The sequence below is a fragment of the Aotus nancymaae genome, unplaced genomic scaffold (assembly GCF_030222135.1).
Source record: "Aotus nancymaae isolate 86718 unplaced genomic scaffold, 86718_ANA_hifiasm-v0.15.2.pri h1tg000002l, whole genome shotgun sequence".
Classification (NCBI taxonomy): domain Eukaryota; kingdom Metazoa; phylum Chordata; class Mammalia; order Primates; family Aotidae; genus Aotus; species Aotus nancymaae.
The window spans coordinates 35413747-35436164 of NW_026988413.1; the positions used below are offsets into that span (position 1 = coordinate 35413747).

The window sequence follows — 22418 nt, forward strand, 5'->3', positions numbered from 1 at the left end:
ATGCCTTAATCAATATTTATGAAACAAATAAATGAACAAAACACTCAGAGAGGTTAAATCATTCATTTATAGAGGAAAAAACTAGTGGGCAAAAGAAAGGTAGTTTCATTCAGTTCTTCATTGCACCTACTAATTCATTCTATTGAAACAGTGATTCTCAAACTCTAGCCTCAGAATCATCAGAAGGGCTTATTAAAACACAAATTGCTGGGTCTCATCCCTAGAGATAGTGGATTGAGTAAATCTGAATTGCTAAGTTTTCCAGGTGATTCTGGGGAGACGGGAATACACATTGAAAACCACTATATTGGGTTAAATCCTGTTTCAAAATAGAAAATCCTTGAACTAAAAAAAATTAAAGACATATGGGTGAATGTTTCTTTTAATTTTTTCTTTTTAAACTTTGAAGCATTGTTTTTTCTTGTAACAAAAAGCTTAGATGTCCTTTGGAAGGAAAAAATGAAAAAATTGAGATAAACCAAAGAGGAAAAATAAAAATCACCATTAATTTTTCTTGAGGTTCATGGTGAAGTAGCCAATTGTTAGGTTTAAAATAGATCATAAACAACTTTCATGTCATAAATATTCTTTCACAACATAAGAATGGGTTTACAATATTTTATTCGATTACTCTAGCTTAATTTGTGTGTCCAGTCCACTCTTATTGCAATAGTAATAAATTCTATTTTTTATTGATAATTAATGTAATTAAATTTTATATACATTATTTCCTTAAAATAAATATCTAGAAGTAAAATTTCTGATCTATAAAAATAACCTTTAAAGCTTTTCTTATATTTTGTTAAGTGGCCCCTTAATAGAGGTTGTTCTAATTTATATATCCACTAGCACAATACTTATTTCCCTACACTCTCCCCAACTCTACTATCTTTTTGAAGTTTTATTTTTAATTGACACATTATTCTGGGGTATAGTGCGAAATATTTTGATATATGTATACATGTATAATGATTAAATCTTGCTAACTACCATATCCATCACATCGAACGTTTATCATTCTTTGTGGTAAGATCATTCAAAATCCTCTCTTCCAGCTATTTAAAAATATAAATTGGTTAATTTAGTCATCTGACTGTTTAATAGAGCAATAGAATTTTTTCTTCTATCGAACCATAACCAATCTCTGGCCATCTTCTTCCCTCCCTATCCTCTCTGTCCTCTAGTAACTACTATTCTACCCTCTATGAGAGCATAAAACTGGTAACCTCTCTCTATTCTGTGAGATCAAATGTTTTCAATCCCACATGTGAGTGAAATTATGGGGTTTTTTGTGTCTGGTTTATTTCACTTAACATTCTCCAGGATTATCTATGTCACAAACTGACAAATAACAGGATTTCTTTCTCTTTTTGGCTGAATAGTATTCCATTGTGTATATATACCCCCATTGTCTTTACCCATTTAGTCACTGATGAACACTTAGGATGATTCTATACCTTGGATATTATCTGTAGTGCTGTAGCTAACATGGGAGTACAAATACCTCTTTAACATACTCGTTTCCAGTAGTGGGATTGCTGGATTCCCTCTCTCTTATTTTTTTTTAATTCTTTCCAAATTTGAGGTATAATAGCATTTTCTCATTTAATTTTCATTTTTGATTGCTAATGAGGCTAAATATTTTACATTTTTTGCGAGGAAATACTTGTTTTTATGTTGAAATACATGGGAATATATATGTATTTTTTTACCTTTTTTATTTTCTGTTGCATCAAATGGCACTCGTGGTTTTTCGATGTTTTTATCCTCTGTGAAAGAATTCCTGCAAATGCAATGCCAAACAACTCTGGATTAATGAAATAAACAAAACACATGGAAATTATATCTAACACACTATCTTTTCTTCTGTATGGGCACAGTTACTTTGATGAACACAAAAACACTTTCTGCATTTCAGTCCTCAAAACTGGCAATCTACCCTCGAATGAAGTAGGTGGAAATCTCATCATCCCTAATCAGTAGAAGCACATTTGAAGAAAACCAGGGTAAAAAGTCACTCTTCAGTCCATATCCAAGGAATCTCAGATAGCTTGGGTCCAATAGAAGTGATTCAAGAACACACATTCTTATTGGAAATCTGTTTGGCTATAGTTATACTGTTTTGGAGCAAAAAGTCTTAGAAGCACTGAGACAGCCTGAGAAGAACATATATTTAATTAAAGAAATTTAAGTGTACCATTCAGAAAATGACCTTTGTCTTGCCAAGTCTTCTACCCTTAAACTGTAATTAACAGTAGTGAATCGTAAGGGTCAGTTATATTCCGGTGTGTTCACCTCATTTTCTGTGTTGCATAACTAACTAAATACTTTGCCAGACTGCCCTTTAAGTCCTCAAATTTGAGACCAAAACAATTTAAATTGCAGACAGAGAAACTGCTGGTGCAGATGATAAAGAACACCAGGCATGATCATCTGCAGGCCCCTGACAAGACTTTTCTGTGCTGGTGCAAATCTCTGTTTCCACCCCAGCACAATAGAGATAACAATGTTTACCTTACTTCACAGGGATGCCGTGAAAGTTAAATACAATTTTATTTGTTAAATAACATTTTAGAAATATGTATTGTCCCAGATATTGTGCTGGGTACTGTAATGGAAAAGAGATGAATAAGACATATTCAGTACCTTCCAAATGTAAACATCAGCTAAGAAATTTAAAAGCATCAAGGAATTAAAATTGTTGCTAATGGTGGAAGCCATGATAATTTTTTGCAGTTTTATTTTAAAAGCTGTTTATTCCAGGTGACTCACAAAAGACACAACCCTGAAATGCATAGAAACTGAAGTTTGGAAAGGTTGCTATCTTAATACAATGAGACACTATATGTAAAGGCATCCTGCAGTGATTTTCTACATAATTTTGTGAATAAATTGTTTCAAATCCAGGTGGATTTTTACTGAAAGCATTTCCTTAGAGCAAAGTACAATGCAACTTTATTTCTAGTAAGGTAAAATTAGCACATGGTGCAACAATGTTGATTTTAAGATTTTCATTCTGTTCAGATTTACACTAATTCTTTTGAGATCTCTGGATTTTGAGCTTCAGAACACATATATAACTGTTAACTAGTACCGTAATGCTTTTCTGACTTTATCTCTTCTCACCTCACTGCTACAAGAGTAGCATCTTTACTTAGAAAGAAAGATGAAGTCATTGAACACAGGTAGTATACATCTATAAAGCTGACATTGTCTATAGAAAAAAAATTGAGGTAACCATTGGGAATAAAAGGACAATGATGACGTCCCTATCTGCACGATGTACTGGACCATGGATGAGCCCTAGACCAAAGTACTGGACCATGGATGAAAAGGCCAGGGTCCTAGTTCCAACTCTACTACTATTAGCTTTGTAATCTGAGCAAATGACCCATCTTCTTAGCACTTCATTTTGTCATTTGGAAAATGTATATAACATGCATCCTCATTGCAATATGGCATGAATGATAATTAAATATATATATATGCTCACTGGTAACCTTGAAGAGAATTAGATTTGGACTTTCTTTTCTTGAATGCAAGTGAAATTAGCCATATACCAATTGTTTGTTGAAAACATAGTAAGGTTTGCTTATCTCACCATTAACTTAGATAAACATTTCAAACTTGTCTTGCTTTTCCCATTAAAAATATAAAAACATTACCCTCACTATAGAAGCTAAAATGATCATTGAATAGAAACACAGAAAGAAAAGCATATTGATACTTACTACCTATCTGTGCTACAGTGTATCAGATGCTATGTAGCAAATGAAAGTTATTTTTATGTTACATACATAAAGTTATTTTTATGTAATCATATTGAAATATATGGTTTGTAGTATAATGTATATTTTGCAGATAAAAAACTGAGTCTCAGAGCAGTCCAAATCTTGTCTTCATAAACTCTCTAACGTTGGGATTTTTGAATCTAGTCTCTATAATTCAAAAATGTCCTCACCCTGTCTAACTATACTCAACACTGACCATTAGTAAATTTTCTTATTGGAAGAAGAGATTTCAATCTTCTAAATTTAAGATGAGAACATTGCTTAATCTTACAACATATGTGGAGCTTGAGAAAAATCTGCTGGGGAACAAACTTTTCAAACTTTGAGTATCCTGAGGGAACTTGCTTAAAGTTAAAAATGATAATTTTAAATAGCTTCCTTTGGAAATCAAGTCTGTTTTTCGCCCATCTATAATAAACAAGACAGTCTTAGATTATTCGAGTGAGTGTGAAGTACAAACAAAGTGTCTCTGAGGTATGTTATTCGAAACCCAATATTCAAACACATAAAAAAATCTTCTGCTGAGCCTACTACTTCCAGGTATTGAAGAAATAAGACCAACTTCTTAAAGTTGCAGCAGTTAAAGGGAACTCTGATCCTGGGAGATGTCTTAAGAATTCTTGAAATATATGATTATTGAAACTTTTGAAACATAAAAAATTCAAATTTTTGAATTTTAAAAATAAAGTTTTTATAGACCTGTTTTCACTATATCCTGAGCAGAAAGAAGTGAAGTGTAAGTCAATAGAACAGAAGCCATTCCCTAGGGTGACTGCAAAGGACTTCAATGATATGTCAGGGCCATTTAGTCTTTCATCTCCCTAGGAGGTTTAGGTTTACTTCTGTTTTGCTGCCAGTGGAAAAGGCAAATACTCCCGCAATTCAATCCATATAAAACGGAAGCAGACAAACCCTTAGGTGTTGTCCCTTTTCCCCAACTAATGGAGGTAAAATTTTATCTGTCTCAGCTCTCATTCTCTAATTACTATCTCTCATTAGAATGGAAGTGAAGGTGGGAAACTTTTATCTTAGCCAAATATTTTCCTCTGAGATTCTACCTTCAAAAAACAAAACAAAACAAAAGTTCTATCTTCTAAAACCAAAATAGGAATAAATTGTGAAAAAGACAGAACATATGTATATACATTCAACGGGTTTTGCTCAGAAAAAAGTCACACCTTAAAAACCCTTCTAAATAAATAATCTTACTGTATCAAGCTGCCACTCTGACTGATGCTTTGTAAAACAAATCTCACCTAATACTTTTTGTCTAATACTCCTACAATTCAAGAATATATGTCACAAAAGGAAACTAGATTGAAACTTTGAATTCTAAACATTACAGTGGAGTCAAGTCTTGTTGGTTTAAAAAACTGTTGGATTCATTTTTATTACAGTGTTTGAAGACCACTAGAATCATTATGGTTTCAGCGTTTAAAGACATTTATTTTCCACAGCATGGAAATTGGACACACTTTTTTGTTGTTGTTTCTTGCGTCAACATAGGCAAAGCCTTTTGAAATCAATCTGTAGACTAGAGATTTTTTGGATTGTACAGTTCAAACTTGTGGCTATCTTACCATTCCAGTGGAGGTAGCTGCGTCTTTTTATTCATGGGGGACTGAAATTGTTCAAATACATTTAAAAGAGACCAGTATCGGGTCAGGACTGAGCCAGGTTTTCCCACAGGATTTGCCATATCATAAAATTCGTGCATCAGTGACTGAATCCCAGGAGTAGTAGATGGGAAGAGCTGAGCACATAAAACATCAGTATAAGTTATGGAAAACAAATTATAATGCAGTATTACTATGAACAGCTTTATACTTATTTATTTAAGAAATCAGATATTTGTTAAAAATCTATTGGTCAGTACCACAAATTGGTTTACTGTGAAGTTGTTGATATAAATGCCACTTTTTTATAAGAAACTAACTTTGTTGATGATCATATTTCCAAATAGGGTTAATTTTTTTTTTCATTGAATATAAGTGGATTTCTCTTTCCCATTACAGATACCTGAAGACACCTGAATAAAAAAGTTATGCAGCAGGAAGAATTGAGAAAGTCTCTTGGGTTACAAGTGAATTATGTCAGAGTGAGAAATATTAATCTTCCCCTCTTGCCCCACAAAGAAAAATCTGTGGTTATCTCCTTTCTACTGTGAGAACCAGTAAATTGGAATTTTCTCTTTCTCTTGCAAAATAATTATTTAGTTCTTCCTCAAGTTATGGTGAGAGATGTTCTCCATATTCACAATATCTAGTTATAAATTCTTGAGGAATGAGGCCAGGTCCCTTTTATTTTCTTTTTATAGTATTAAGTCAAACTGTTGTGAAAGTAATATTTACTATATTTAAAATAGTTAAAATGATATTGTGTCAACTCAATTATCTTTGGGGAAATTAGCTTACTTTGAATCCTTTAAAATTTGGGAGTAAATTAGAAAAACAAGTATTAAACACTCATTAATTAACTTAGTAAGTTGATTAAACTCATCAAGTAGTGTATGTGTATGTATATATATACTTTTTAAAAGTAAAATAAATACTTGAGTGAAACATCAGGGTAATAATAAATTATTAATGATCAAGAATGCTATTTTAAAAAGATATTTCATATGAACAAATCTTAGGTAGAAAAATACAAATTCATTTTACTCTATATAAGTATCAGAACTGGAAAGAAAACAAGTACTGAACATGCATTTCTATGCAACAAATTATCCTTTGATATTGACCAAGGAATTAACAAAACCCAAGAAAATACATAAGAGAGAAAATAAATGCCTTTTTAAAAAGATACAAATCAGTAAAAGTTATAATTATTTACATTTTCTTTCTTTGAAGTTTGATATAGAGTTATAAGAAATTAAGGTTTAGGCACTTTTCTAAAACATTTTTAAAAAATATATTTGATTTTACAAAAACAAAAAGGGTATAATAAGCAGAAATAACCTTTGGTTTCATGTAAATGTTCTGAAGCTAAAAGTAAAACTTCTTCAGAAAAATGTTGACATTTTGCCCTTGAGAATTGTCAAATACTGGCAACTATGCTAATCCCATATTCTTTTACCTTTAATAAGTCACATATTGTTTCAAACTCTTAAAGTAATGCATATAAATCTTGCTTATTTTGCTACTTAGATCTCTGAAAAGAAGAAAGTAGCTTATAAAGATTTCTATTTCTTAAAGAAATACTTCATCTAGTTTGATGTCAAAATCAGGTAGCTTACAGTTATCTACTCTAATCTCAGTCATCAAGAAGAATCAAATGTCACTTTTGCTTTACCAGTTGGAATTGTCCCAGATTTCCAAGTTCCTTTATGAAAGTCAGAACTGAGTTAATTTCTTCTAAGGACAGACACTGATTCAGTTCCTTTTGATAGTTTTCACCCTGTATTGGTGGGAGGGAGAAAACTTTAGCAACTGTTAAAAAGTCAAACCATGTTCAACCCAATTACCTCCCATTTCTTAAGCAACTTCAACTTGTCACAGTGGTGTCTGAATATAAGAAAACTTCATATTTGACATGGAGGTCCTGGATAAAATAGCTCAATGATGCTTTGGTAGTAAGGCTGGGGAGATGTTAACATGCAATAAAAATCAATCAATGTTACTTTGAAGCACTATGCCCTATTCATTGGCATTCACCCTAACATGACAATAGACGTGGATGCTTAAACAAAATTAGTATTATAACTTAAGTCCTCTGACGTCAATCTGGAGCACTCGCTGCTCTTCTAGACTACCTCTAAATTCCTTTCAAAGTACTCTGTAATACATGTAACAAACCTGCACATGTACCCTCTGAACTTACAAGTTGAAAGGAAAAATCAAAAAATAAAAAAGTATTATATAGTATATAATACATATTATTCATAATTTCCACAACATTTCATAATCCCAGCACTTTGGGAGGCCGAGACAGGTGGATCATGAGGTCAGGAATTTGAGACCAGTCTGGCCAATATGGGGAAACCTATCTCTACTAAAAATACAAAAATTAGTCAGGTGTTGTGGTGACATGTGCCTGTCATCCCAGCTACTCAGGAGGCTGAGGCAGAAGAATCACTTGAACCCAGGAGGCGGAGGTTGCAGTGAGCTGAGAGGGTGCCACTGCACTCCAGCCTGGGCAGCAGAGCAAGACTCTGTCTAAAAAAGAAAAGAAAGAAAGAAAGAAAGAAAAAGAAAGAAAGAAAGAAGGAAAGAAAATTATGAACATTTTAATTAATTTTCAACCCATAATTTCATCATAATCAGTCACTGGCATACTTAGTTGACATAAAAATAATATTGATCCTGAGATGAGAAAAAAATTAAGAAGTGTGATATAATAGATGCCAATTAATTTCAAGTGAATTATTAAGTTGCTGCAATTGCACAATAAAAAGAATGCCACCTTCTAAGGAATGACTTGAAAAAATACTTATCGGTACACAAATATGCACTTACCTTGAATACATCTGATCTATAAAGTTTCTGAAATATCTCAGAAAACATGGAAAGTGATGATTCATTAGAAAAGAGAAAATTGAAAGTGTCATTTAATAGGAATTCTTCTGTATTTTGGTCCTCAAAATCCATATTATCATTATCTTGAAAATTTAAATGCTCATGTACCTTTGAAAGAACAAAAGCACAACAAATATTATTCATTGATTTACTTTTAAGACAATGGAATTACTTCTAAGACATGATTTATTTCCTGTTGGATTATAGATCAGAACTGACATCTAGTGGTCCTTTTGGAGGTCAACAGTTTTGTAAATGTGAGTAATGTTTTTTTAAAGATACAATTTAAAAACAATTATTTAATGTACAGTATAAGAAATTTAACTAATATAAAGTCACATTAGCTTACCTTAATACCCTTTATAGTGGAAGAATATGCTTTCATTTAAGATGGTACATAACTTTTTTTCTGAACAGATTTTAAAAAGCATAATACAAACTATTAAATATGCATGCAAAATAATGAAAAAATGACTATTAAAAAGTGTCAATTAATAAAGTTTTAAATTTTTATGGCTAAATCTTGGAATGATTTAACTAAATGTCTGAACCACCTATAATGTAATTGGTTTACCTGTATAATAGTTTGAAAACATGTAAATGTTATATGAAGTTGAATTCTAGTTACACATTATTTTATTTTGCCCTTTTTCCTTTTTTCCCACCCCATATCCCAAGGTACAACTTTCTATAGACTAACTTAATAAATTACTTTTTATCTTTTTGCCACTAAGGGCTATGTTAGAGGAAAAAAATATGTTGGGGAAGATGATCTGAATGAGTGTATTTAACATGAGAGGAAGGAAAAGAATCAAAATGTACAAAAACACTTCATCTACACATAGTATCTATAACAAAAAAATTTCAAAAATTCCCATTGCTTTTAAAATTAAATATAAACCAGTTTTAAACTAAATATCTATATGTAAAAAATAAAACATCTTTTTATAACCTCATGTAAATACACCAGATAATCTGTTACTTTCTATTATCTGCACTTCCCATTCTCTCCATTAATGCACACTTGACTTCATACCACATTTATTTCACAAATAGTACTTGAACCATAGAATAATTCGTGTTTGTTTTACAGAGACACAGAGGCAGGATTGGACTCATAGATTCTCTACATACTAGTTAATTCTCTGAACCACAATGAATATAAGCCTACAGTGACTTTTGCAAATTGCTATTTATTGATTGGTTACTATGAGTGAAAACAACAACACACATGCTGATCTTTCACCACAAGGAAGAAACCCACACCACTCATGAGGCCTTTGGCATACTGACCTGGAGTACTACAGGGTACATGAAACTGCCATAACCAATATCAAAAGTTAGAAGCTGAAAACAGAATCTGCATCTAAAACGAAAACACAAGGCAACATAAAACTAAAGATACATACACACGTATGTTTATTGCAGCACTGTTTATAATAGCAGAGACTTGGAACCAACCCACGTGTCCATCAACGATAGATGGGATAAAGAAAATGTGGCACATGTACACCATGGAATACTATGCAGCCATACAAAAGAATGAGTTTGTGTCCTTTGCAGGGACATAGATGAAGCTAGAAACCATCATTCCCAGCAAACTAACACAGGAACAGAAAACCGAACACTGCATGCTCTCATTCATAACTGGGAGTTGAAAAATGGGAACACATGGACACATGGAGGGGAACATCACACACCAGGGCCTGTTGTGGGTAGAGGGGGCAAGAGGAGAGAGAGCATTAGGAAAAACGCCTAATGTATGCAGGGCTTAAAACCTAGATGACGGACTGATACGTGTAGCAAACCACCATGACACAGGTATACCTATGTAATAAACCTGCACGTTCTTCACAGGTATCCCAGAACCTAAAGTAAAATGATAATAAAAAACTATATTCTCTTCGGTATTTACTCTTATTTAGTATCCTATTAATAATTATATAGTTAAATTTCAACATGTATACTAATTAAAAAGAACAGTGACTTCAATAATGTAAAATTACATGTGATTAATTTTTGGATTTGGATTCTGTTTTATTTCTTGCAGAAAATAAAATTATACCAAAATATTCATAACATATTAAGCAATAAAGTTATTCCATGGAAACCTAAATATGAAGAAGAAAATTCTTCTACTCCTATGTGCTAGGCACTTATTCACGTCTAAATTATGATAAGGTTTAAATTGATGTTCTTCTCTTGCTTTTCGACACACTAGATTTAACATTTCCTTAGAACAAAGGCAATAAGTTACATTCAAGTCAATAGATATGGGAATAGGAGTTACTGAATTTACTTAATAAAGTTTTTCATTTTCTCCTCTGCATTATAAAATCAGTGGGATATTTGAGAACAAAATTTATTATGTATAAGTAAAATTACACCTAGTCAATGCTAAGCACCTATGATAGAAATAGTTGTACTTGGAAAAAAACTGCAATTTAAAGATTAACTTTTAAAATGTGTACTTTACTTCTTATTACCACTACTTAGATACTATTGAGTCTGTTATGTGTTCTAAAGTTTTGGGATCTGTAAATATGGCCAAATATGTTTAGAAGATTAGATTTGTATATTGACATAAAATTTTCCAAGTACCACCTACTTATGATAATTAAGATATATTTCCACCAACAAGTTTTAGAAGATAGGTTTCTTTCTTTCTTTTCTTTTCTTTTTTTTAATTAAAATTTGTTTTTACCTATGAAAGGTCTTTGGCCCCAGAGTAGATGTTTCACTGAATACTTCAGCTGCTAGCAGGAGTTTGCCAATTGCTTCCTTCATAATATCAAAAGCCTGATGAGGTGAACTGGCTCTCAGGAATGTCTCAAAAAATGTTTGCAGCTGTGAACAAAGTAAAGGATTCATGTGTTAAAACAACAGCCTCAGTTTGTCTATCATTTCCAAGGTCACCGATTTGAAGGATTCCTCTAGGTTATCTCTGCTTGTCACACCCAAAAAAAAAAACCCCTAAATCATAAAGTTTGGTAATCGAAGGTATAGGCATACTGAAAGAGAGAGGTTTAAATATCTTGTAATTTAAATTTCTTTAGAAGTGCGTACTCCATTTTATTTTCCTCATTTCACAGCATCTAATCATGGAAAATGCAAGTCTCGTCATCAGAACTCCAAAGTTTAATTTGTGACTCTACTAACTAGGTGAACTGGACTTGTCTCTCACTTCTCCGAATCTTTGTGTCCTTCTCTTTAAATTAGGATTAATATCTACCAACAAGAGAGATGTGAAGCCAAATTGAAGAAAATGTATTTGAAAGCCCTGTCAAAGTGTGAAATTCAAATGTTAGTTTATTATTATTATTTTCTGTGCATATTGGAACAAAAATAAATGTATCAAAGTTGTTTCTTCCTCATGTCATTATTCTGTGCAAGATCTAGCCAATAAGAGAAGACTCTGAGAGAATCCCAGTGTCCTGCTGATGTTTTAATAATTAATTATTTCATGTGGATAGAGGGTATAGGGCAGTATTACAAAAAAAGGGGATATGAAGCTGAATTGTGTCAGCTTGAAAACACAATTGTTAGTATCACAAATAGCTGGTTTTATTTGCTTAAATATTAAAATGATAAAAATAAAACTTCTTGAGGATGCTTCATATGAAGTTCAAGTGAATATTTTTTAAAGTATGAAAGTATCTCATATTGATTCATAAACTTTGTGTAAACATACTCTTTTAAAGATAAAGAACAAAAAATATTTTTTGAAAAAACATGCAGCAGGTATTCTATTAATGTTTTTTGGAAAAACAGACTAAATCTATCCAAACTACACAGGATTGCAAAGTGAAAATCTTTTGTTGCTGTGATAAAGAAGGACAAATATTAGCCTGAAATGCCTGTGGAAAATGGTAAATATGTCTCCTTAATGCAAGCAAAATTCCCTCAAGATAAACGAATACTGGCTTCATAAATTTTCCAGTTGAAAAACAGAAACCTAATAAGATTACACATAGAGACACTAAGAATGCATCATTAGTATTTGGCAATTGGGATGTTTTTCCATTTTAGTTAGTAAAATAAATTAATAATTGTATGATTAAAAGAAAACAAATTATTGCTAACACTAAAAATGTTAACACCCTTGATTCAAAACAGAGTAACATTATGTTTTCCCCAGTAAAAGCAACTCATCATATTTCACTAATTTCACCATATTATGTAGAAAGGGTTATTTGTGACATTGTTGCATTTTCTTATTTTAATGTTACCTGAATATCATAGAGGTTAAGGCTAATAATATATGAAAGTTGGAAACGTCTATGTAGCAGATGAGATAAATAAGATTAATTATCAGATTATATCTCCATGAGGAAGAATAAAAAATTAGTAAATTAATGTCTTAGGGTTGCACTTATTTCTCTAAAATGAAAATGATTTCTTAATTTCTGACTGTAACAGTAAGCACTTAAATATCGAATGCCATTCAATTCAACTTTTAGTGAGAACTCTAGCCTTTAGAAAGCCCTGTATTCTTTGTTGTGGGGGACAAGTTGCATAGCACGTACATATTACCTCTATAGACTCTAGAGGTAAAAAGGTCCAGGTTTAACTTTGGTTTTGTGCCAAAGTTGTGAGACCTTGTGGGATTAATAACAGCACCTACTTTATAGAAGTATTGCTGAGATTAAATGAGAGAATGTGGCCGGTCGTGGTGGCTCACACCTGTAATCCCAGCACTTTGGGAGGCCGAGGCGGGTGGATCATGAGGTCAAGAGATCGAGAGCATCCTGGTCAACATGGTGAAACCCCGTCTCTACTAAAAATACAAAAAATTAGCTGGGCATAGTGGCGCGCGCCTGTAATCCCAGCTATTCAGGAGGCTGAGGCAGGAGAATTGCCTGAACCCAGGAGGCGGAGGTTGAGGTGAGCCGAGATCGCGCCATTGCACTCCAGCGTGGGTAACAAGAGCGAAACTCCATCTCAAAAAAAAAAAAAAAAAAAAAAAAGAGAGAATGTACGTAAGGAATTTCACCACTCAGCACATCCATATTCAGTACATGTCAGCTCCTTTTATATTTTTATTAATTAAAACAAGACAGCTGGGCATGGTGGCTCACATCTGTAATCCCAGCACTTCAGGTGGCCAAGATGGATGGATCATCTGAGGTCAGGAGTTCGAGACCAGCCTTGCTAACATGGAGAAACCCCATCTCTACTAAAAATTCAAAAATTAGTTGGGAATGGTGGTGCCTATCTGTAATCCCAGCAACTCAGGAGGCTGAGGCAAGAGACTCACTTGAACCCAGGAGGCAGAGGTTGCAGTAAATAAGCCAAGATCATGCCAATTCACTGCAGCCTGAGTGACAGAGCAGGACTCTGACAAAAAAAGAAAAAAAAAAAGTTCTGAGAACAAAGCTGCTCTAAAAATAGTCTTTTAAGAAAACAAAACAAAGAAAAAGAAGTCCACAGCCACATAAAGGAGATTTCAATTAAAGTGGTTGGGGAGGCTTAGAGATCGCGAGGAGAGATCCAAGATGGCCGCTTAGGAGGAACTCGGGAATGCAGCTCCGAGAGAAAGCACAGAGGGTGAGTGGACGCCGTATTTCCAGACTGATTTTTACTGCCCACAGACCAGGAGATTCACACGCAGAGAAGCCACACGGGTCACCAGCGCCGCTGGCGCCGCTGGCTTGAACGGCGCAGCCGCTGGGCCGGCACCCTGAGGCAACGGTTCACTGTATAAAGTGAGAGAGTCTGAGTCCCCTATAAGCCAGCAAGGGGAGCTGAAACGGGGAGCCAGGCCAGCGCCACGAATCTCAGAGCCGCGGCTTTAGCCAACGCAGCGGCTCCGGAGGCAGATCAGATGAGACGGTGTCCCCTCTTACCCAGCAAGAAGACCTGAAACACAACTGAAACCGGGACGGTCCAGCTCTGTGGAGGAGGGGCGTTCTCCATAGGCACCCTGCTGTTCTGTACCAAGGCAATCCGCCACTACAGAGACTCCGTCACTACAGGGGCGGGCCAACATAGCGGAAGCAGTTCTAACTGCACCCAGAAGCTCACACGGAAGCTGGGTGGAGCCCACAGCAGCTTAGCGAAGCCTCTGCAACCTGAGTGTGACTAGGCTGCCACCTTGTGGGCAGGGAAAACAGCAACCGCACAGGGGAACATCATAAAACAGTAACTCCCTGGGACAGAACACCTCGGGGGAAGAGCAGGGGGTTTATGAGTTCTGCCACAGCAGACTTAAAATTACCAAAATCAGAAAGACAACAACTACAAAGTCAGCAGGTGGAAAAATCCACAAAGATGGGAAGAAACCAGCGCAAAAAGGATGAAAACACCCAAAACCAGAACACTTCTCCTCCTACAAGGGATCACAACTCCCCACCAGCAAGGGAACAAGACTGGACGGAGAATGAGTGTGATGAAATGACAGAATCAGCTTTCAGAAAGTGGATAATAAGAAACTTCCGTGAGCTAAAAGAACATGTTCTAACCCAATGCAAAGAAACTAAGAACCTTGAAAAAAGACTTGACGAAATGCTAACAAGAATGGACAACTTAGAGAGGAATATGAGCGAATTGATGGAGCTGAAAAACACAACACGAGAACTTCGTGAAGCATGCACAAGTTTCAACAGCCGAATTGACCAAGCTGAAGAAAGGATATCAGAGGTCGAAGATCAACTCAATGAAATAAAACGAGAAGGCAAGATTAGAGAAAACAGGGTAAAAAGGAATGAACAAAGTCAACAAGAAATATGGGACTATGTGAAAAGACCTAATCTACGTTTGATAGGTGTACCTGAATGTGACGAAGAGAATGCATCCAAGCTGGAAAATACTCTTCAGGATATTATCCAGGAAAACTTCCCCAACCTAACAAGGCAGGCCGAGATTCAAGTCCAGGAAATACAGAGAACACCACAAAGATACTCCTCTAGAAGAGCAACCCCAAGACACATAATCATCAGATTCACCAGGGTTGAAATGAAGGAGAAAATACTAAGGGCAGCCAGAGAGAAAGGTCGGGTTACCCACAAAGGGAAGCCCATCAGACTCACTGCAGATCTCTCAGCAGAAACCCTACAGGCCAGAAGAGAGTGGGGGCCGATATTCAACATCCTTAAGGAAAAGAACTTTCAACCCAGAATTTCGTATCCAGCCAAACTAAGCTTCATAAGTGAAGGAAAAATAAAATCCTTTGTGAACAAGCAAGAACTCAGAGAGTTCATCACCACCAAACCAGCTCTACAAGAGCTCCTGAAGGAGGCACTACACATAGAAAAGAACAACCAGTACCAGCCACTCCAAAAACACACGAAAAGGTAAAGAGCATCAACACAATGAAGAATCTGCATCAACCAAAGGGCAAAACAGCCACCTAGCACCAAAATGACAGGATTGAATTCACACATAACAATATTAACCCTAAATGTAAACGGACTAAATGCCCCAATCAAAAGACACAGACTGGCAAATTGGATAAAAAGCCAAAACCCATCAGTGTGCTGTATACAGGAAACCCATCTCGCATGCAAGGATACACAAAGGCTCAAAATAAAGGGATGGAGGAAGATTTACCAAGCAAATGGAGAGCAAAAAAAAGCAGGAGTTGCAATTCTCATCTCTGATAAAATAGACTTTAAAGCAACAAAGATCAAAAGAGACAAAGAAGGACATTACATAATGGTAAAAGGATCAATGCAGCAAGAAGAGCTAACGATCCTAAATATATATGCACCTAATACAGGAGCACCCAGATACATAAGGCAAGTTCTTAAAGACTTACAAAGAGACTTAGACTCCCACACAATAATAGTGGGAGACTTCAACACACCACTGTCAATATTAGACAGATCAACGAGACAGAAAATTAACAAGGATATCCAGGACTTGAACTCAGACCTGGAACAAGCAAACCTAATAGACATTTACAGAACTCTCCACCCCAAATCCACAGAATATACATTCTTCTCAGCACCACATCACACCTACTCTAAAATTGACCACATAATTGGAAGTAAATCACTCCTCAGCAAATGCAAAGGAACGGAAACCATAACAAACAGTCTCTCAGACCACAGTGCAATCAAGTTAGAACTCAGAATTCAGAAACCAACCCAGAACCGCACAGCTTCATGGAAAATGAACAACTTTCTCCTGAATGTTGACTGGATAAACAATGAAATGAAGGCAGAAATAAAGACGTTCTTCGAAACCAACGAGAATGAAGACACCACATACCAGAATCTCTGGGACACATTTAAAGCAGTCTCTAGAGGAAAATATATAGCAATAAGTGCCCACATGAGAAGAAAGGAGAGATCTAAAATTGACACCCTATCGTCAAAATTGAAAGAGCTAGAGGAGCAAGATCAAAAAAACTCAAAACCTAGCAGAAGACAAGAAATAACTAAGATCAAAGCAGAATTGAAGGAGATAGAGACACGAAAAACCCTTCAAAAAATCAATAAATCCAGGAGCTGGTTTTTTGAAAAGATCAACAAAATAGACAGACCACTAGCCAGACTAATAAAAAAGAAAAGAGAGAATAACCAAATAGACGCAATAAAAAATGACAAAGGGGATATCACCACAGATTCCACAGAAATTCAAACCATCATCAGAGATTATTACAAACAACTCTATGCACATAAATTAGAAAACCTGGAGGAAATGGATAAATTCCTGGACAGCTGCCTCCTGCCAAGCCTAAACCAGGAAGAAGTCGAAACCCTGAATAGACCAATAACAAGGTCTGAAGTCGAGGCAGCAATTAAGAGCCTACCACCCAAAAAAAGCCCAGGCCCAGATGGGTTCACAGCCGAATTCTACCAGACATACAAAGAGGAACTGATACCATTCCTACTGAAACTATTCCAAATAATCCAAAAAGAGGGAATCCTTCCCAAATCATTTTATGAGACCAACATCATCCTAATACCAAAACCCGGCAGAGACTCAACAAGAAAAGAAAACTACAGGCCAATATCCATGATGAACATAGATGCAAAAATCTTCAATAAAATAATGGCAAGCCGATTACAACAGCACATCAAAAAGCTTATCCACCATGATCAAGTAGGATTCATCCCGGGGATGCAAGGCTGGTTCAATATACGCAAGTCTATAAATGTAATTCACCACATAAACAGAACCAAAGACAAAAACCACATGATTATCTCAATTGATGCAGAGAAGGCCTTTGACAAAATTCAACAGCCCTTTATGCTAAAAACCCTCAATAAACTAGGTATCGATGGAACGTATCTCAAAATAATGAAAGCTATTTACGACAAACCGACAGCCAATATCATACTGAACGGGCAAAAACTGGAAGCATTCCCTTTGAAATCTGGCACTAGACAAGGATGCCCTCTCTCACCACTCCTATTCAATATAGTACTGGAAGTTCTAGCCAGAGCAATCAGGCAAGAAAAAGAAATAAAGGGTATTCAATTAGGAAAGGAGGAAGTCAAATTGTCTCTATTTGCAGACGACATGATTGTATATCTAGAAGACCCCCTCATCTCAGCCCAAAAGCTCCTGAAACTGATAAGCAACTTCAGCAAAGTCTCAGGATACAAAATCAATGTGCAAAAATCACAAGCGTTCCTATACACCAATAACAGACTTAAAGAGAGCCAAATCAAGAACGAACTGCCATTCACAATCGCTACAAAGAGAATAAAATACCTAGGAATACAACTAACAAGGAATGTAAAGGACCTCTTCAAGGAGAACTACAAATCACTGCTCAACGAAATAAGAGAGGACACAAACAGATGGAGAAACATTCCATGTTCATGGTTAGGAAGAATTAATATCGTGAAAATGGCCATACTGCCCAAAATAATATACAGATTCAATGCTATCCCCATCAAGCTACCAATGACCTTCTTCACAGAACTGGAAAAAACCACCTTAAACTTCATATGGAACCAAAAGAGAGCCCGCATAGCCAAGTCAATTCTAAGCAAAAAGAACAAAGCAGGAGGCATCACACTACCAGACATCAAACTCTACTACAAGGCTACAGTAATCAAAACAGCATGGTACTGGTACCAAAACAGAGATATAGACCAATGGAACAGAACAGAGGCATCGGAGGCAACACAACATATCTACAACCACCTGATCTTTGACAAACCTGATAAAAACAAGCAATGGGGAAAGGATTCCCTGTTCAATAAGTGGTGTTGGGAAAACTGGCTAGCCATATGCAGAAAGCAGAAACTGGACCCCTTCCTGACACCTTACACTAAAATTGACTCCAGATGGATTAAAGACTTAAACATAAGACCTAACACCATAAAATCACTAGAAGGAAACCTAGGCAAAACCATTCAGGACATAGGCGTAGGCAAGGACTTCATGACCAAAACACCAAAAGCATTGGCAACAAAAGCCAAAATAGACAAATGGGACCTAATCAAACTCCACAGCTTCTGCACAGCAAAAGAAACAGTCAATAGAGTGAATCGGCAACCAACAGAATGGGAAAAAATTTTTGCAGCCTACCCATCTGACAAAGGGCTGATATCCAGAATTTACAACGAGCTAAAAAAGATTTACAAGAAAAAAACGAACAAGCCCATTCAAAAGTGGGCGAAGGACATGAACAGATACTTTACAAAAGAAGACATACATGAGGCCAACGAGCATATGAAAAAATGCTCATCATCACTGGCCATTAGAGAAATGCAAATCAAAACTACATTGAGATACCATCTCACACCAGTTAGAATGGCGATCATTAAAAAATCTGGAGACAACAGATGCTGGAGAGGATGTGGAGAAATACGAACACTTTTACACTGTTGGTGGGAGTGTAAATTTGTTCAACCATTGTGGAAAACAGTGTGGCGATTCCTCAAGGACCTAGAAATAGAAATTCCATTTGACCCAGCAATCCCATTACTGGGCATATATCCAAAGGATTATAAATCGTTCTACTATAAGGACACATGCACACGAATGTTCATTGCAGCACAGTTTACAATAGCAAAGACCTGGAACCAACCCAAATGCCCATCGATGATAGACTGGACAGGAAAAATGTGGCACATATACACCATGGAATATTATGCAGCCATTAAAAACGAGGAGTTCGCGTCCTTTGTAGGGACATGGATGAACCTGGAAACCATCATTCTCAGCAAACTGACACAAGAACACAAAATCAAACACCACATGTTCTCACTCATAGGCGGGTGTTGAACAAGGAGAACACATGGACACAGGGAGGGGAGCACTATACATGGGGGTCTGTTGTGGGGGAGTGGGGGGGACAGCGGGGGGGTGGGGAGTTGGGGAGGGATAGCATGGGGAGAAATGCCAGATATGGGTGAAGGGGAGGAAGGCAGCAAATCACACTGCCACGTATGCACCTAAGCAACAACCTTGCATGTTTTTCACATGTACCCCAAAACCTAAAATGCAATAAAAAAAAAAAAAAAAAAAAAAAAAAAAAAGTGGTTGGGGAACCTAGACTCTCCTAATCCAATTCAGATTTGTAATACCAACCAAAGAAGAACATTTTAAAAATATAAGACTTTCAATTTAAATGTTTTTAAAGAGAGTGAATAACGGGGTGTATATGATGATTGAACAGATCCTTCCATGGGTGTGCCTCCCAACAAAAATGAAAGAGTAGAAATGGGGACCCAAAAAACTGGTCTTTCTCCCATTTCTCTAGGAACTCAGCCTGCTGAGAGAAGGTCTAACATCAACCAGCAATCATGAAAGCAGAATTAGAACATAACTGCATTTCTAACCAGAACTGTGAAGAAAAAAGAAAGAAAATGACACTCAAAAAAGCAAGACTCAGAAAGGATCTACTTTTCTTTTTATATTAGTTTCATTCCCAATTTTGTCTCTGCATTCCTTTCTCTCTCGTTGCATGCATTTCAGTTTATGTAAGTCCTTCAATTAAAAAAAAAAAAAATCCAGATGAGTGTGATTTCCTCTTTTTAATTCATTTAGTATAGTGGAAAGCAAACTACATATGCCAAAATTGAAAGTAGAATCATACAAGTGCTTAATACATATTTTTTAAAAATCATAAACTTTCAAAGTCTCCCAAAGAAGCCACAGATTTTATCAGTTCTTGTAACTAACTCACTTAGACTGAGTGAATCACTTTTTTGAGTATCTGGTTACATTGCAATTTGTTACCCTAATTGTATTTCCTTGGTCATATTACATGAGTTCTGTGAGTCTCAGTGCAAAATGACAGAACTACACTCAATGATCTCATGAGACAACATCAAATCTGAAATTATTTGATGTTAATTCCATTCAATTGCCGCCGGACCTGAACTATTTCACCCAGGCACTTCTTAACTCACAAATACCTGAAGGCTCACCTTCACCTTTGCTGCTTATTTAGAAAAGTCAAGCAATGAACTCAAATATTAAAGAGACTCCTTCTCCATATCAACACTTCTAATCAATGTTTTTGAATTAAATAAATGTGAGAATGTAAGTTCGCAAGGAAATCGGTACATTGGCATTAAAATAAAAATGAATAAAAGAACATCTCGAAACTTTTAACATGACATGAAACTATTTTATAAACTATAAATTTTCTTCCTTCAGTGTAAAAATGAAATACAAATTTAGTGCAAAATAAATTACATGGAGAATGCCCTTGTAAGATCCTGGTCATAAAACCAGTCAGCTAACGCACCACCATTTGTGTGTACTTGTGTAAAATTCAAGCAAGAACGAGTAAGATATTTACATTTTTACAACATTGATCCATTCAAGCAACTTATTCAAATATAAGTGGGTGAACTAAAATTATCAATTAATTAAAAATGGAAGGACAAGAGCAACAGAGTGAACTTAAAAGTATATAGAAAAACTTCGATCATGTCCAATATCTTAAAATACTTCCAAGATGCCCTTGTTATCCACTTCATTCCACCACGTATTTTACAACTCCTCCCATGTTATGTTCTGGGTTCCAGCTCATTATTTCTCTCCATCCTCCCATAAGATCTTGCTTGGGTGAACTGATCTCAATGTCAACGTGTCATTTGTTTCGTGTTAAACTTGCCGACCTTCTTGTCTGCTCTTTCTGCTAGACTGTGAGTTTTTTATTTGTAATTTTTGGTCAGAAACTGTCCCATTTTATCTTCTGGATTTCAGTGCCTAATGCCAAGTAAGTATTCAGTAAATACTGTTGAGTAAACAAACCTATGACATTGCAGAAACCGCAGATACCTTGATAAGAGAAATACCTTACTATAGTTTCTGGGTAACATCACTTTCCTCAGGACAGCATGTTTATCTCTTGCTCCCATCTCGTGAAAGAGGGAAAATATATACTTTTCTGGTGTCTTGTAATAAAACCTTTGAAGAATAGAAGCTTACAGCTATTTGACAGAATTTTAGAGATAAGAAAATTTAATCTATGAGTTAGAACAGAGGATGAAAGATTAACCAGTATTAGGGTTTTCAAAGTAATGTTCTTGACTGAGAAACCATAGCAGAATGTGATTTTTAACAGCATTGTACCTTACTAAAGTATATCAGGGTTTCTCTCGACGTTTTTATGTGTGAGAGAACTTTTCATCTCAGATTAAAGAATATTGCTACTTAAGTCAGATGACGGAATATTGGTACGTAAAGTCATTTTGCACCAACGTCATATGAAAAGATGCTCACTATCACTATTCATTAGGGAAATGCAAATTAGAAACACAGTGAGATATTACCTCACACCCATTAGGATGGTTACTAACAAAAACAAAACAGAAAATAACAATCATTGGTGAGGATATTAAGAGACTGGAATCCTTGCGATTTGATGGTGGGAAAGTAACATGATGCAGCCACTTGAATATCAATCGGGGGTTCCTCAAAAAATGACAAATAGAACTACCATACAATCCAGCAATTCCACTTCTGGGTATATACTGAGCATAATTGAAAGCACGGTCTCAAAGACATATTTACACACCCATTTTCATAACAGCATCATTGACAATAGCCAAAAGGTGGAGACAACCCGAATGTGCATCAATAGAAGAAGGGATAAACAAAATGTAATATATGCATACAATGAATATTATTCAGCCTTCAAAAGAAAGGAAATTCTGACACATGCTACAACATGGATGACCCTTGACAATACTTG

The 22418-nt window shown here is 35.6% G+C and overlaps 1 protein-coding gene across 6 annotated transcripts in view; it reads right to left on the reverse strand.

Moving 5' to 3' along the window:
• The window catches only part of CPED1 (cadherin like and PC-esterase domain containing 1), a 313055-nt gene that overhangs the window by 153486 nt on the left and 137151 nt on the right, over positions 1 to 22418 (reverse strand). For all 6 annotated transcript variants that reach the window (XR_010341759.1, XM_064373989.1, XM_012474072.2 and 3 more), the window contains 6 exons: positions 11010 to 11152; positions 9599 to 9671; positions 8246 to 8413; positions 7083 to 7187; positions 5372 to 5544; positions 1713 to 1783 (listed from right to left, as the gene is read on the reverse strand). Coding sequence is in view for 5 of the 6 variants with exons in the window: in XM_064373989.1 (XP_064230059.1) it covers positions 1713 to 1783; positions 5372 to 5544; positions 7083 to 7187; positions 8246 to 8413; positions 9599 to 9671; positions 11010 to 11152 (733 nt within the window). In the remaining variant the exon portion in view is untranslated. The remainder of the gene's footprint in view (positions 1 to 1712; positions 1784 to 5371; positions 5545 to 7082; positions 7188 to 8245; positions 8414 to 9598; positions 9672 to 11009; positions 11153 to 22418) is intronic.